Below are 17,140 nucleotides of genomic sequence, written 5' to 3' on the forward strand. Positions count from 1 at the left end.
GGTTTCTTCTCTCATGTTGTTAACCTTTCCGTAGAATATTGCTGTTGTCTGCGTGGTCACATGTGGCTCATCTGTGTCCAGCTTATGGGAGAGAGAGAGAGGGGGGCAAGTAGGCTTTTTTTAAGAAAGTGGCATGGAAATTTCAGATCCCCTTGTTCAAAACTTGTCACAGAATAGTAACAATGAAAAATCTTCAACTTGGGTGTAATCATGTCTTGTTTGGGAATGGAAAAGGCTTCCATCTCCCTTTTAAGAGGCATGAATGCTCCTCCCCCAATTAAGAAAACTCTACACTGAGTGGCCAAATTATTATGACCACCTCATCAGTACTTTGTTGGGCCACCTTTTGCCTTCAATACTGCAGCAATTCTTCTTGGCATTGACTCCACGAGATGTTGGAAAGGTGATGTGAGGAATCTGACACCATTCCTGATGAATAGCACTGTCCAGTTCTGTGAGATTTGATGGTTGTGGAACCAGCTGCCTGGTGGCTCTTTTAACTTCGTCCCACAAATGCTCAATTGGATTGAGATCTGGTGATTTTGGGGGCCTCCTAAGCAAGGTCAAGTCTCCCCCTAGTTCTTGAAACCATTTGCACAATACAAGCACTGTGGCATGGCGCGTTGTCTTGTTGGAAGAAGCCATCTCCATTGGGATACACCATCAACATGATAGGATGAACTTGATCAGCAATGATACTTAGATATGTTGGCTATTCAGACGTTGTTCCACACAAATTAAAGGGCCCAAATCATGCCAGGAAAACATGCCCCAAATCGTAACACCATCCGCACCAGCTTGTAGGGTTGTACTCATGCATGTAAGGTGCATGCTTTTATGCTGTTTCCATGAATTTCTCACTCTGCCATCTGCATGATGCAACTGGAAATGTGATTTATTAGACCACATGACTTTTTTTCCAGTGCTCAACTATCCAATTTATGTGTTCCTGTGCAAATTGGAGACATTTTATCTTGGTCACTGCAGACAGCAAAGGTGTTTGAACAGGCTTTCGGCTTCCATATTCCATACGATGTAGTATACGGCTAATTTGCCTATAAACGTCAGGTGGTCATAATAATCTGGCCACTAAGTGTTTATGTGCTGGTTAGAATAGGGGATATTTTTAAGCTGGCTAGCTGAGAAAAGGCAAGTCTGGCATTTTTTCATTATAGGTGGATTTGTAGTTTTAGGACTAAGCTAAATATGAAATGAGGTCAGGCAGATAATATTAAATCTATACAATGAAATATGAAGAGCTGTGTCTGCTGGAGGCAGGAGCCAGGGGGGTTTGTGAAAGGCATTGCAGCTCTTTAAAAAGAAACCCACAGAAGAGGGTCTCTTTTTTTGTTACAGTGTATGAGAATATATGGAGCTGCTGTATTCCTTCTTCTGTTCCTCTATTTTCTGACTCATTTTGAAAATTTTTAAGCCCGTAAAGAAGTTGAAAAATAAATAGGACTATTTTTTTATATTCACCAATTATAAACATTTGCCATATTTTCCTTGTCTCTTCTCTTATATACACATCTGCCCTCCTGCCCCCAGATTTTTTGGAAGGTAAGATGGAAACAGCAGATTATTCTTTACCCCTAAATAACCCACTCAGCCTTTATCTCTTTGAACAAGAATATTCTCTTGTACAACCATAATCCTATATAATAAAAGATTAATATGCAAATTGACTATCACTCCAACACAAAAGATGGCCACCACAAGATGGCCAACAGAGGAAGGCAGTTAGGGGTGACTGGGCCAGCAGAGAAGGGCAGTTGGGGGCAACCAGGCCCGCAGGGGAGGCCAGTTGTGGGGAACCCAGGCCTGCAAAGGAAGACAGTTAAGGGCGATCAGGCCTGCAGGGGTAGGAAGTTAGATGTGACCGGGCCGGCAAAGGAGGGCAGTTGGGGGTGACCAGGCTGGCAGGGGAGGGCAGTTAGGGGCAATAGGGCTAATGGGAGCAGTTAGGTGTCAATCAGGCTGGCAGGCAGAAGCCGTTAGGGGCAATCAGTTTCTTTCATATTCATCCACAGAGTACAAAATGACTGAATTCTGGTTATCCGGTAGTCTATATACTTACTCTCTATTAGAGTATCAGATCCGAAAATTTGTTAGCGTCTAATTTAGTTTTTGTTGATTCTCCCTTGTGCTCTTTATTAGTGTCCTAAAGAAACAGGAATTACTTCATGGAATTGAGGATGGGGTAGAGAGTAATATAGTATAGGAACATTTTTTTCATTATTAAATAAAAAGTGTATATTTTGGTTTGTGAGTTAGAATACTGTTGGTATTGTGACTAAAAGTTTTGTCTTCAGTTAAGTATTATGTCCATTTTGCAGTGCTAGGTGCCCACTGCTCTGCTGGGCACATAGTTGTAGGGGCATCTTTACAACCATGTATTGTAAGGATTAGTTCATCCTTCTAAGCAGCTGTGTGTCCAATTCTTTTTAAGATTGTATGTACATTGTTAAGTGTTTCTATGCTTACTAAGTTTTGTAATTAGTCACATTTCAAACTGATGTAAGTTTGAAAACATTGCATTTTTCTTAATTTATAAAATTTAGTTACTTAAATTACTTATTCCGGGAATGGATGATGTAGATTGAAACACCTTTGTTTTATCTAACAATAAAATTGAATTATATGGCTATGAAAACCAACAAGGATTTTCTGCCATATTTATTAAAATAGAGCCTTTTCAAAAACATATAAAGTGCTTTCCTTAAAAAAAAAATAGCTATGTTGACTTATGGTGTAGGGTGATAATCTAAGCCCATGTGTTAAAACAAATAGACACACTGAAATGACCAACAAGCATAATGGGGAGAGTTCAGTCTCCTTGGAAACCTGGAAGGGTGCCATAACTAAACTAAATAGAATTTGCAGGAAACAGTACAAATGAGAAACATAGTGAGGTAAGTCCTTCCTGGCTGACATGGTGTTCATTTATGCGATTGAAAAGCCCTCCTGGGATGTGAGTAAAGGGACCTACCTTGAGCAACTAGAGCTAGAATTGAAGGGTGATCCATATTTTGTACTTTGAAGCAGAGATTAAAAACTGAATGATTTTAAAAACTAAATGATTCAGAATGGTCTTGCCAAGGGAAATATGACCAGTGAAGAGAGGCTGGCTACTCATGGTTGCAGGAGAGAGATTAATGAATCACAAAGTTGAAACTCTCTTCTCCAAAGATGCCTTCTTTGGCCTGCAATTCTGCTGCCTGATTCCGTATTGCTGAATCTGTAAGCTGACCGAGGAAGTGTGCAGATATCCTCTATGGTGTTCCCAGTACTTTGCCTCTTAATATTCATGTTTTTGAGTGTAATTCCCTCCCCTTTGAGTGTAGCTGGACCTAGTGACTTGCTTCTGCAAGTACGGTAAAGTGATGAGATGTCACTTTTGAGGTTAGGTTACAAAAAATGATTTTGGCTTCTGTGTTGGGCTGCCCACTCATTTGCTCTGAGGGAAACCATCTTCCATTTTATGAGCTTGCCTGAGGCTCTCATGTGGCAAGGAGCTAGTGTTTTTGGCCAACAGCCAGTGGAGACGTGGTGCCTGCCAACAGCTGTGTGCGTGAGCTTGAATTGCAAGCAGATTCTTCCACCATCAAGTTTTGAGATGACAGAGACCTTGGCTGATACATTGACACAACCTTGTGAGAGTCCCTGAGCTAAATGCAACCAGCCAAGCCATACTCAAATTCCTGATCCACAGAAACTGAGATAGTACATGTTTGTTGTTTCAGCTGCCAAATTTGGGGTTATTTGTTAGGCAGCAATTGAGAACTAATACAGAACAAAAAATGTAATCATCTCCCCTTCTGAAAAAGATTTGAATTTGGTCCTTAATTTTTTTTTTCTTTTCTGATTGAACCCAATACAGTTCAATCTATAATAATAAAAGGGTAATATGCAAATTAGACTGGATGTATTCCTGATGAAGCCAAGCCCAAGGGAAGCCAGCCAGCCTGGGTCCGGGTGCCTGTTGGCAGCCGGAGGAGGGAGGAGGGAAGCCGATACTGGCAGCCTGGGGAAGGAAGGCCTACTCTTACACGAAATTTCATGCATCAAGCCTCTAGTATTTCATAAATATAGACTTCTTTAAACAGTCTTCTTAAAAGATAGGCACAGCCGGGACCTGTTTGGCTCAATGGATAGAGCGTCGGCTTGGAGACTGAAGGGTCCCGGGTTTGATTCCGGTCAAGGGCATGTACCTTGGTTGCTGGCATATCTCCAGTGGTGGGTGTGCAAGAGGCAGCTGATCGATGACTCTCCCTCAACGATGTTTCTAACTTTCTCTCCCTTCCTCTCTGTACAAAATCAATAAAATATATTAAAAAAAAAAAAAGATAGGCACATATAAGCTTAGTAATCTGAAAGATGATCAGTGTGAGCAAGTGATTTCCTATGCAATACTTATTGCAACAAACTATAAAATTGAAATTTAAAGAACTAATTAGTATTCTGAACGAGACTCATGAGTGAAGAAAAAGTCAGAGGGCAGGAAGGAGTTCTTAAGTGTAATTTGTAATTCTTAACTACTGACTCTTTGGGAGCTCAAGAAATATTCCCACAATTCAGAGGAAATAGATGAAAATTAAAGACAAAAATACAAGAAACACAGAGAGTAGATCCAGTATGTAATAAAAGTTTAGAGTAAGAGGGCAGATGAAACAGATAAAAGATAAAGTAGAGAAACAGTAAAAAATTTCTAGAGCTAGAGAACAGATCAGAAGGGCTCATGGATTATAGTTAACATATATCGAACACTTATCATGTGCCAATTATTTAGCAAATTGAAGCTCATTTAACTCCCATGTGGTAGGACCTGTTAATATTCTCTTGCAGGTAACTAATGTGCATATGGAGCAAAATAAGTGAGCTAAATATCAATTTGCTTAGTGGAATTTTAAATTTTAGGATATAGAAATAGTGTAAATATCCAGATAAGAAACAGGTTACTTAGATAGGAAGGCATATCAGGTAAGCATTGCCTCTGTACTGTCCAGCTAATGGTAGCCACTGGTCATGTGTAGTTATTAAATTCATTCATTCATTTTCTCAGTTTCACTGTGCAAAGTTTAATATTCAGTAAAAAGCTACATGTGGCTAGAGGCTGTTATGTTTGGGCAATGCAGAATAAAATGTTACAATTATCACAGGGTTTTGTTGGATGGTGGTGTGATAAAAAGATAGCAGAGTAGCACCTAGAAAACTGAGGGGGAAACTGTTTTAACCTAAGACTCTTAAGTTGATTGAAATTATCCTTCACGTAGGCAGAGCAACAAAATGGGCATTTTTCAGGCGTGTAATGACTCAAAGTACTTTTCTTGGGAAGAAAAAAAACCCTCCGTACACTTAGCCCATTAACAAGTCAGCAACTCAGAAGCATGATGAGTCAGCTTCACAGTCCTATTTTGTTTAACTGTCTGTTTTCCAGCATAACCAAAGGCATAAATAAAGGAAAATCTTTATGGATGGCACATATAAAGAGGATGCTCTTTATAACCCTAACTGCAGACTGTTAGAAGAACATTTTATTTCAACCTAGGCAACACAACTCCAAAGCTGCTGCTTCTCACAACTATAAAATAAAGCCACAGAAAACACGTTTTATTTTAAGGATACTGAAACCACTTTGTTGTTGCCAAATCCAAGTTTAATTCTCAGCCCTCACTTTACTTGATCTTTATACTTTTTTTTTTTAATGCACTTTTTGACACAGTTCCTCACTCCTTTTAGAAACACTTGTCTTTGCCTGGCTTCCAGAAAAGTTCTTCTACCTCACCAGTACTTGCACAATCTCCTTTCTTAGCTGGTTCCTCCTCTTTAGTGTTAAATGTGGGACAGCCTCAGTCACTCTTCTTCTTTTTTTAATCTGTAATCACACACTAGGAAATCACATTTAGTCTTTAAATGCCTTCTATTAGCTGATGATATCTATTCTAGTTCTATCCCTTCTCTAAACTGCTATGGAATCTATCTTACTGCCTATATGACCTTTGTACTTGTATGTCTGCTTGAAATCAACACCAAAGATGTGGAAATGGAACTTTTGTCTCCTTTCTTACCCCAATCCTCCTCTTTGCTGGTGTATCTTTCCCCAGTAAATGGCACCACCTTTCCTCCATAGATAGGGCTTGGTTCTAAAAACCTTAGAATCATCTTCTGATCATCAGCAAGTTCTAGCAGTTCTATCTTCAGAATGTATTTTGTATTCACCCATTCCTCTATGGCTGCCTCCTGAATTCAGAGCATCATTATCTTTTGCTTAGACTACTGCAGTAAATTAGAAACAATTCTCCCATTTTTGCACTGTATTCATACAACGATAATCACTTTAACACATAAATTAGAAACTCTCCAGTGACTCCTTACATTCATATAACAAATCCACAGTTCTTCTACGATGGCCTACAAGGCTGTATATGGTCTGGCCTCTGCTGAATGTTCTATCTCCTCTACTACCTTGTTCTGCATTAGTCTTATCAAGTTTAGCAGACACACTCAACTTAGGTCTTCTCCTAGGAATACTTTTCCTTTATAAGTTTGGATGACTTATTCCTTGCTCATTTTGGTTCTTGCCCAAGTCATTTAAGAGAGGCTGTTTTAAGAGAGGCTGTCTCTGAAACTATACCTGAAGTACCACCCCCCACCACCAACATTACTTACTGGTCTTTATATTTTTACTGGAGGTCAGGTGCGTGAAAATTGGTGCATTCAGGTGTGTGGGGAGGGGGTGGTCCCTCAGCCCAGCCTGCTCCTTCTGCAGGAGGCAACCACGCCGGCCCATCAGGGGATGGTGGCTGGCAGTCAGGGAACAGTGGTTGGTGAGCAGCTGGCCCTAAATCCCTCCTCCTGGCCCCTTCTTCCCCCATTGCCAGCTCCTCCCTCTGCCTGCTGGCATGCCCCTAGCACTGCCTGCTCACAATCCCACCCCCCTGCTGTCTCCCATTTCCACTATTTGGTCAATTTGCATACTAGTATTGCACTTTTATTATATAGAATAGTGCTTAGCACTACCTAATACATTTTATATTTATGACTCATTGTTGTAATATGCCCCATCACTAGAATATAAGATCCATGAGGGCAGGGACTTTTTTTTTTCTTCCTATCTTATTTAATCTTGTATCCCTAAAACTTAGAAATACTAGCATGAGCTAGAGTGTCAGGGATGTAGTAAATGGATTTGTTGAAGGAATCACTCACTCAACAAAAATGTACAAGTTTATAAAAAATTAGACCAGTTTTTAGAATTAGAGAAATAAACTGTTCAAGTAAGTGGAGAAAACAAAACCTTAAATGAATTTAATTCTCTTTTTCAGTGAGATTCATGAAATAAAATGCATCTTTCAAAAGGGGATCATGAAAATAATTTCAAATCATTTGAAAAAACATGATTATAATAATTTAAAATAGAAACATGAATTGCAGTGTAAATACAATTGAACACAAGATAAGGAAATTATCATCTTGAGCAAACTAGGCTACAAGAGCCAAGAGAAAAATAAAAATTGGAAAAGATGAACAAAAGGAATTTTCTTTAAATTTCTTGTTTTGTAATAACTATATCATGTATTTCTATGGTTAAGAGTTTTGATGAAAGCAATCATGATATAATCTTATATTTAGCCAGTGGATTTTTAAAATAAATAATGATGAGAGAGAATCTTAATTGGCTGCCTCCTGCACACTTCCTACTGGGGATCCAGTCCATAATCCAGGCATGTGCCCTTGACTGGAATTGAACCCGAGACCCTTGGTCTACAGGCCAACGCTCTAGTCACTGAGCCAAACTGGCTAGGGTTGGATATTGTTTTTTTGTTTTGTTTTGTTTTGTTTTGTTTTTGCAACCTGAAATTATACCTGCCATTTAGATGATGATAAATAATACTTAATGTAAGGTAAATATTTATTTATTAATAGTACCAAGTACCAGCATGAGGACCTGGATGTTGTTATTACTTTCATCTTTAGAGCTCCACACCATATCAGTTATCATCTTTATATACTTTATAAATGTATTTTCAAATCTACACTTTGTTCCCTCTTGCCTTTATGCTTTAGTTTCTTCCTCTGTTAAATGGATATATTAATACAACAAATTTTATAGGTTTCTTGTGAGGATTGCATACCTACCATACTATAAATACATTTTAAATGTTGGCTAATTATGATAATATTGTTACTGTACTATATTGGATTAGATCACTACCATTGCATACCAGGATTTTCAGAGTACTCATATTGGTCTCCATACTTCCTTCTACTTAACCCAGTGCTTCCCAAACTTCTCTCATGATGAGAATCACCTGGTGGAGTTGTTAAAATACAGATTCCTGAATCCCAACTAAGAAGTGCTAAACTATGTTCCCAAAAATTCTAGTTTAGCACTTCTTAGTTGGGATTCAGGAATCTGTATTTTAATAACTCCACCAGGTGATTCTCATCATGAGAGAAGTTTGGGAAACACTGACTTAACCGATCTTCTAGTTCCCAGTCCTCTTCAATTGACACTGAGTAATCTAAGGGCATATTTAATTGGATTGCTCATATTTAAAACTCCCTAATGGAATCCATTTTGCTATTGGGATCAAGTTGATGAAGTTTTCTATAACATACCTTAGAGATTTCTAGCATCTTTCTCTTAATATTCAGCCCCTTTTTACCCAGTTAATAGGTGAGCTGGAGGAATCCTTTTAGAAAACAAACTTAAATTGGGTGTGAATCTATCAAGACAAACAGACAGTGAAGTGCTTTCTGGTTCCTTGAGCATGGCCCAAACAATCCTAGTTTATAAAGATTTTAGGTAGATATTGTTAATAACCAGGTAGCCATTCTTGGTATAAAAAATGCTTAATAATGCATGCATAGATGGGCAGGGGCATATGCAGTACTATTTCTTTGTATAATCTCCATGAGAAATTGCAATATAAGGCAACTTAATGAGGTGATTTGCTTTGTGAAATTATGAGCCAATTAAAAATTGATAAACATCTAACAAAGATGGTAACTTTAGTTTTAGAATGATTCACTTAAATCTCCTCTTTTTAGCATTATATGTAACATTAATACACCAAGGGTTGTTTGTTAAGATCACAACCTTTAGACTAAATGTATTAGCAACTATTTATCTTTCTGTTCTTTGTTGCAGGAGGGTATGGTTCCATTCCATTTTATCCATACATGATATCAGATTATCCGGGAACAAGTTAAAAAGAAGGGAGACTGGTTCCAGAACACATCTCTGGAAATTACCCTATGGACCCTGACTCTCATGGCAACATTACAATGTAGGTTCTGTATGAGCATCTATAGCCAGTGAGTGGTCTTTGTTGAGCTTATCACATAACATGTTCCCATTCTGAGTCAGAGGTTTAGAAAAGGTTAAAAGGGCCATCAGCAATTACTTCATTGTGGGAAATTATGGTATAATCGAGGTGATATTTTACAAATAGACATAGGGGTACAGAATCCTATCCTGACCAATCTGGCTTCAACCTGAGGCCTTTTTGGTGTCTGTGCAAAGAAGTGTGGTTGGGGGGGAGGTGGAGTAATCTGTAACACTGTTACTAGTTGGGGTTTTAGCCTTAAATTGCAGTGATCTAAGCTAGAGCGCATGGAGAACTTGCTATCTAGCCTGGATTGACTTGAATAGCCTAGAAACAAGTGAAGTTAAATGCTTGTTTTTACTTTGCAACAAGGCGCAAACCCCAGGCAGTGTCTTCTGCTTATCAGTGCATCTACCATGTGCTTCATATAAGGCTCATATCGTTGTATTTATTCACTAGAGGCCCGGTGCATGAAATTTGTGCACAGGAGAGGGGGCAGTGGTGTCCCTCAGCCCAGCCTACACCCTCTCCAATCTGGGACCCCTCGAGGGATGTCCCACTGCCCATTTAGGGAAGTCGGACATCCCTCTCACAGTCTAGAACTGCTGGCTCCCAACTGCCTTCCTGATTGCCCCAACCACTTCCGCCTGCCAGCCTGGTCACCCCCTAACCACTCCCATGCCAACCTGATTGATGTCTAACTGCTCCCCTGCCAACCCGTTTGCCCCAACTTCCCTCCTCTGCAGGCCTGGTTACCCCTAACTGCCCTCCCCTGCAGGGTTGATCACCCACAACTGTCCTCCCTTGTAGGCCTGGTCCCTCCCAACTGCCCTCCTCTGCTGGCCATCTTGTGGTGGCCATCTTGTGTCCACATGGGGGCAGCCATCTTGTATGTTGGAGTGATGGTCAATCTGCATATTACTCTTTTATTAGATAGGATAGAGGCCTGGTGCATGAGTGTGGGCCAGCTGGTTTGCCCTGAAGGGTGTCCCAGATCAGGGTGGGGGTTTCCTTGGGGTGTGGGGCAGCCTGGGCGAGGGGCCTGTGATGGTTTGCAGGCCAGACACACACACACACACACACACACACACACACACACACACACACCTCGACCCAAGCAGAGGCCCTGGTATCTGGAACTTATTTACCTTCTACAATTGAAATTTTGTAGCCTGGAGCAGAGCCAAGCCTTCTGCTTGCTCCTTGGCTGCTGCCATTTCTGTTTGGATTTGTTTACCTTCTATAATTGAAACTTTGTAGCCTTGAGTGGAGGCTTAGGCCAGCTAGGGCTGGCAGAAAGCTTGGCTTCTTCCATTGCCAGAGAAACCCAAGCTTCCCTCCTACTCTCTGTGGCTGCAGTCTTCTTGATTGAGGTTAATTTGCATACTCACTCTGATTGGCTGGTGGGTGTGGAGGAGGTATGGTCAATTTTGCATATTACTCTTTTATTAGATAAGATTTTTAGCAACTCCATGAGGTATTTAAAGATGAGGAAAATCATCTTTAAGGGACTAAGTTATTTCCTTAGAGACATATACAGATAGGTGAAATGGAAATTTGGCAGTCTGATTTAGCATCATTTCCTGTACAAATTCCCTACAGGTGTGGCCCCAAGAATGTGCTACAGGTCTGTTACGGTAATGATCCCTCTGTCCTTGGGGTGGGTTCCTGAGTGGGAGTTTAACTGACTAGAGTTCTGAGCCAGTCTCATCTTAGCATTGTACTAGTGAGCCATACAAATCTCTATCTTCCCCATGTGCGCCCTGATTAGAGATTCATTGGCCTGCTACCCTGAAAGTACCAAGAGTTAGCAAGAGGGAGCATTTGTCTCCAGTGCCTACAGCTATCCTTTTTTCAAGCTACAGTAATATGCCTCATAAATGCCAAGTGGGAAAGAGAAGGAATGTTTGAAGAGTTACAGGAGTCTGGAAAGGAGAGAAGAAATGGTTGGGGCCTTCTTCACTGTTGGGGGCAATAGATTCCTAAAGAGATGGCACACATTTAACTTACTCTTCAGAGTACCATAATAAAATGTTCTTAAATTTTAAACATCACCTTTGTAGGGGGAGTCCTGATCTTTGGGAAAAGTAACAAGAACTTTGAGCTCCCTCTAGAGGTCAACAATAATAAGAGCATTATAGTTGATCTATAGGGAAATAACTATCGTAGCCCTTTCACAAGAAACTAACATTTTATAGATGCTTTTTTCAGTAAAGTGTTTTCTTATATTGGGGAGTACATAGTTACCTTGGAGAAGAAATTTGGCTTGATCTTATTCTAATTAGCTATCTTGAGCCAATCTTGAAGTTTGCCATATAGGATATATATTGAACTAATAAAGGAGAAAAGATCATGAAAATTGATCATGCCCAAACAAAAATAGCATGCTTCTTAATGGGAGCACTGAATCTGAAACAAACTAGATTAAAATGAGAATTTCTGTGCTGTGGTGTGCCAGAACGTTTTGGTAGCAGTCCTCGTCTTTAACAGAGATAAATAAAGGTGATCAGTATACCTGCAATGTTCTCACCCTCACTTCCCCAACATCTGAAAAAAGCACAGTGAGTACCAGAAGATTCATATGAAATAAACATGCAGGGATATGGCAGAACTTCTAAGAAACCTAACACATGAAGTTTCTTAATTTTTAGGTACCCTAGTTTACTAAATGAGAAATTATTTCAGGACAGAAATCTTAGTCACAGTCAGATGCTTCTCTTCAGAACTCACTAAGAGAGTTCAATTCTTAAAAACTTAATATATAACTATAAAATGAAAGAAACCATTTAATATATGGTAATATTGAGAATATATGAAAGTTACACGTTTTTAAAAAGTTCCAGAAGTCTCAAGAGACAGATAGATAGGAGCAATCAAAGGAACCCAAGAATCAACCTGAAAGAGCTCTCAATGGCCAAATCTGGAACAATTTGAGCAACACATTCAGTTACATTGTGTTTGCAATAAATATCTATACGTTTATACTGATAAATGATTGGACAAAGAAGAGGAAAGGGATAAATTTCCCATAAAGAAGAATCCAAATTTTTGTAGATACTCAGGGGGAAGCTTAATACTCTCCCTATCCTCATACCTTGAATGTGGGCTGTACTTAGTGCTTCCTTCCAGGATACCTTCTGTGGGAGCAGGTAACGTTACAGTTTTTCACATCCTGGCAAACTACCTTGGCCAGATGATCTAGACTATCGTCACTAAGTCATATTGATAGATTGTAGCCTTGATATGATGTGATAAGAATGAGATTTCACCTTGATCTTCCTGCTATTAAGCCATAATTATAGTGTGGTCATGAGAAAAACACCAGACTATTCCAAATTGAGAGACATCACAAAGTACCTGTCCAAGTACTCTTCAAAACTGTTAATGTCATCAAAAACAAGAAACGTCTGAGGAACTCACAGACTAGAGGAAGCTAAAGAGACATGATGACTACATGTACTGTGGGATCCTGGGTGGATCCTGAAACTGAAAAATTCAGGACACAGGGGAAACCTAGTGGAAGCTGAATAAAGTGTGGAGTTTAGTTAGTAATAACATTCTATTGTTTGTTCCTTTATCATGATAAGTGTACCATAGTAATGTAATGGTAAACAATAGAAAAAATTAGGGAAGTATACAGTAATATCTTTGAACTTTTCTGGAAGTCTAAAATGCTAAAATAAATTTACAGAAAACAAAGAGATTCTTCCCAGCTCTTTTAATAAGTTTCTGTGATGTTTGAAAAATGGGGAGTTTTTCTTAGATGTAAATACATTATCACTTGCAATTAAGTAGTTTCTGACTTTTATATATGAAGGATGGTTTATTATATATAAAATAAACTCTTGTCCTATTAAGTTCAGTTTTACTTAATTTTGCCAATGATTTGCCATTTATTAGTAATGGATCAGGTATGCTCACTATTTGGCAGTTTTCAGGACAATCTTGAGCAAAAGAAAAAATTGTCCCTTGATCTGCATGACTCAGAATATTCTCCCAAATGTTCATAGTACTGAAAAAATCTCTTACCTTCTAAGTCTAACACTCAACTTTTTAAAATCAGGTTTGTTTTGTTTTGCATGGGTTTAACGTGCAACTTACGTTTACTATGTGTAAACCAAAAGAAGATTGTGCTGTGAAATACTGAAATTTCACAAAGAATTCTTCATTATTTTGCAGTCACATCACCATTGCAAGGCTTATTGATGTTTTTGAGTTGCCACTTGGTTTGATTATTGTACTTACAGTGCCATCATGCTTGAGTACTTAGGTACTGGTTATTTTTTAAAATATTTCCTGCTTTTTTTCATGGTACTGCAGTGATACCTGTTTTAGAACAGTTGGTACTATCCTACAAGTCAAGTTTTTTTCTTCTTTTTACACCCCTTTGCTTCTTTTAAAAAAATTATTCCATTACTAGGCCTTCACAGTTACTGATCTTATCTACTGAACTGCCTACTCTATTAATCCGATCCATTGTACCTTTTTTTTAAATTTTATTTTATTTTTCAATTACAATTGACATACATTATAATATAGTTTCAGGTGTACAGCCCAGAAATTAGACATCACATAATTTACTAAGTGATCATCCCAATTAATCTCATAACTATCTAACACCATACATAGTTATTAGAATACTAGAGGCCAAGGACACAAAAATTTGTGCACTTGGGGGTCCCTCAGCCTGGCCTGCTCCCTCTCATAGTCCAGGACACCTTGGGGGATGTCCACCTGCTGGCTTAGGCCAGATTCCTGGGAAGTTGGGCCTAAGCAGCCCAGGAGCTCTCCGGAGGTGTCCGATTGGTGGCTTAGGGCTGTTCCCGTGGGTTGTGGGCCTAAGCTCTCAATTGGATATCCTTAGCGCTGCCAAGGAGGCGGGAGAGGCTAGGGAGCTTGTGTCTGAGTGGAGCTCCCACTGTGAGAGTGCACTGATCACCATGGGGGAGCTCCTGCGTTGAGCGTCTGCCCACTGGTGGTCTATGTGTGTCATAGCAACTGGTTGTTCTACTGGTAGGGTCAATTTGCATATTATCCTTTTATTATATAGGATTATTGACTATACTCCACATGCTGTACTTTACATACCTATGACTATTCTTTCACAACCAATTTGTACTTAATCCCTTTACCTTTATACCCATTCCTTCAACACCTCCTCCCCTCCCCCCAACCATCAAAATGTTCTCTATATCTGAGTCTCTTTATGTTCTGCTTGTTCCTTTGTTTTTTTATTATTTTTTTAAATATATTTTATTGATTTTGTACAGAGGAAGGGAGAGAGAGAGAGAGAGAGAGAGAGAGAGAGAGAGAGAGAGAGAGAGAGAGATAGTTAGAAACATCGATGAGAGAGAGTCATCGATCAGCTGCCTCTTGCACACCCCCTACTGGGGATATGCCCACAACCAAGGTACATGCCCTTGACTGGAATCGAACCTGGGACCCTTCAGTCCCCAAGCCGACGCTCTATCCACTGAGCCAAACTGGTTTCGGCCCTTTGTTTTTTTAGATTCAGTTTGTTAATAGATACGTATTTATTGCCATTTTCTTGTTCATATTCTTTTTTCTTTTTCATAAAGAAGACGACGCTAATATTTCATATAATACAGATTTGGTGGTAACGAGCTCCTTTAACTTTTTCTTCTCTGGGAAGCTCTCTGTCATTAAGCACTAAACAATAGCTTTGCTGGGTAGAGTACTAGTCTTAGCTGTAGGTCCTTGCTTTTCATCACTTTGAATATTTCTTGCTAATTCCTCCTGCAAAATTTCTGTTGAGAAATAAGTTGACAATCTAATGGTAGCTCCCTTGTATGTAACTAACTGTTTTTCTCTTGCTACTTTTAGGTTCTTTCTGTGACATTTTAATTATGATGTGTCTATGGGGGTGTACCCCCCCACGTCCTGCGTGGGGTTCAGGGTTCAGGTTCAGGGTCCGTGCTCTGAAGGAGGCCTCACACAAATGAGAGAGACTAAACAAGAAAACATTAATTTGGGAATTGGGGGCCAGGCGGAAGCCCAAGAGGATTATGCTTTGCTCTGGCCTTGCCATCCTTTTTATTCAGGTCTGGGATCCACCCATAGCCCGCAGGCAGGCAATTTCCAGTAGATAGCCCATCAACAAGGATTTACATAAGACTAAAAGGTGGAAGTAGCTTCAGCTCCCCTTGTCTCAGCTAGACATTGAGTGCGTTTCTCTGACCCTTGTCTGAGCCTCAAGGTTGACCAGCCTTCCAGGTTCCCTGTCCACATCTCTGCTAGTGAGGGCAATGGGCGCTTCCAACATGTCTTGGTGTGGGCCTCTTTGTGTTTATCTTTAGATTAAAAAATATTTATTTATTTATTTTTGCTGTTGTGATTGCGTGTAATATATTTATTTTTGCTGTTGTGATTGCGTGTAATTAAAACAAAAAAATTCTTTATATATTACACATTGCTGATTTGATTCTTGGCTTAATCTACTGTTGAATTTCCTGTAAATTACTCTTTATTTTAGTTAGTGTATCCTTCATTTCTTACTGGTCCTTTATTTATCCTTGATGTTTCTCACTAAAGTAATTGAGCATCCTTATAACCAATGTTTTGAACTCTCATCTAGTAGATTACTTGTCTCCTTTTAGTTTAGTTCTTTTTCTGGAGTTTTGTTCTCTTCTTTCATTTGGGACATATTTCTTTGTCTCCTCATTTTGGCAGCCTCCCTGTGTCAGTTTCTATGTATTAGGTAGAGCTGCTATGTCTCCTAAGCTTGGTAGTGTCCTAATGTATTATAGTAGGTGTTATATAGGGTCTAGTAGCCCAGCCTCTCTGATCACCCAAGCTGGGCACTTGAGGTGTGGGCTGAGCACACCTTCCTCCTCTGATAGTTGAGCCTTAATTGAAATCGGCACATCAGAGGGGGGGTGGGAGGTTGGGGGGGAGATGTATACCCAGTTTGAACAACTGCAAGGATTGGCTGTGACCACCTACCACCAAGCACTGATCACTGCAGAGGATCTGCTGTGCAGGGGCTAACTCCACAGAGCAAGACTTACTTCAGTGGGGCTCTGGTGCCTGCCGAGTCCACTGCTTAAAGTATGTCACTTGTAGAGCTGGTTGGGTGGTGGTGCTTCAGAGTGGTCTGAAGATGTCCACTGGTGCACTGCTCTGGTTCCTATATTTTTAGATGTTCCTTCTTTATCTTTTATCTTCCATTTCTCATCATGTTCATGATTTATTCTATGTTCTTAAGCATATGGAACATATTTACAACAGCTGTTGGCCCTTGTCTGCTCAGACTTTAGTTCTATCATTTTTGTTTTCTGGCTCTGTTTCTATTGATTTAGTTTTCTTATGGTTATAGGTCATATTTTTCTGCTTTACATTCCTGGTGATTTTCTATTGCATTCAGACATTGTGAATTTACATTGTTGAGTGTTGGATTTTGTTCTAGCACATAGTTAAATTACTTGAGATTATTTTGATCCTTTTAAAGTTTGCTTTTAATTGTTGTTAGGACAGATTGAGTCTTCAGTGCTAAATAGCCCTACTACTAAGATGATACTCTTAGGACTGTACCTGATGCCTCATTAAATGAGGTTTCTCGATTCCGGCTGGTGGGACCCTCAACTATTCTGAGCCCTCATAAGCTTTCTGGTGCTTCTTTTCCTAGGCTTGGTGGAGTGTCAGCCATATATCCTCAGATCTCTCAACCAATTTAAGCAAACTCTATTTAAATCCCTTGAGCTTTCTTCTCTGTACTCCTTCTACACATTCTAGCCATTTTGGCTTTTCCTAACCCCCTGCTTCTGACTACCACAAGTCATTGAGATTGC

The 17,140-nt window shown here is 39.6% G+C and overlaps 1 protein-coding gene across 3 annotated transcripts in view; it reads left to right on the forward strand.

Annotated features, from left to right (window-relative positions):
• Positions 1-17,140, forward strand: part of PPP2R2A (protein phosphatase 2 regulatory subunit Balpha) — an 81,479-nt gene that overhangs the window by 26,764 nt on the left and 37,575 nt on the right. Inside the window, exon 2 of one of the 3 annotated variants that reach the window (XM_036450144.1) lies at positions 9,155-9,293. The exons of the other annotated variants lie outside the window; for them this stretch is intronic. Within the exon in view, the coding sequence (XP_036306037.1) occupies positions 9,278-9,293 (16 nt within the window). The 5' untranslated portion in view covers positions 9,155-9,277. The remainder of the gene's footprint in view (positions 1-9,154; positions 9,294-17,140) is intronic. 3 annotated transcript variants of the gene reach the window in all.

Source organism: Pipistrellus kuhlii, unplaced genomic scaffold (assembly GCF_014108245.1).
Source record: "Pipistrellus kuhlii isolate mPipKuh1 unplaced genomic scaffold, mPipKuh1.p scaffold_m20_p_21, whole genome shotgun sequence".
NCBI classification, from domain to species: domain Eukaryota; kingdom Metazoa; phylum Chordata; class Mammalia; order Chiroptera; family Vespertilionidae; genus Pipistrellus; species Pipistrellus kuhlii.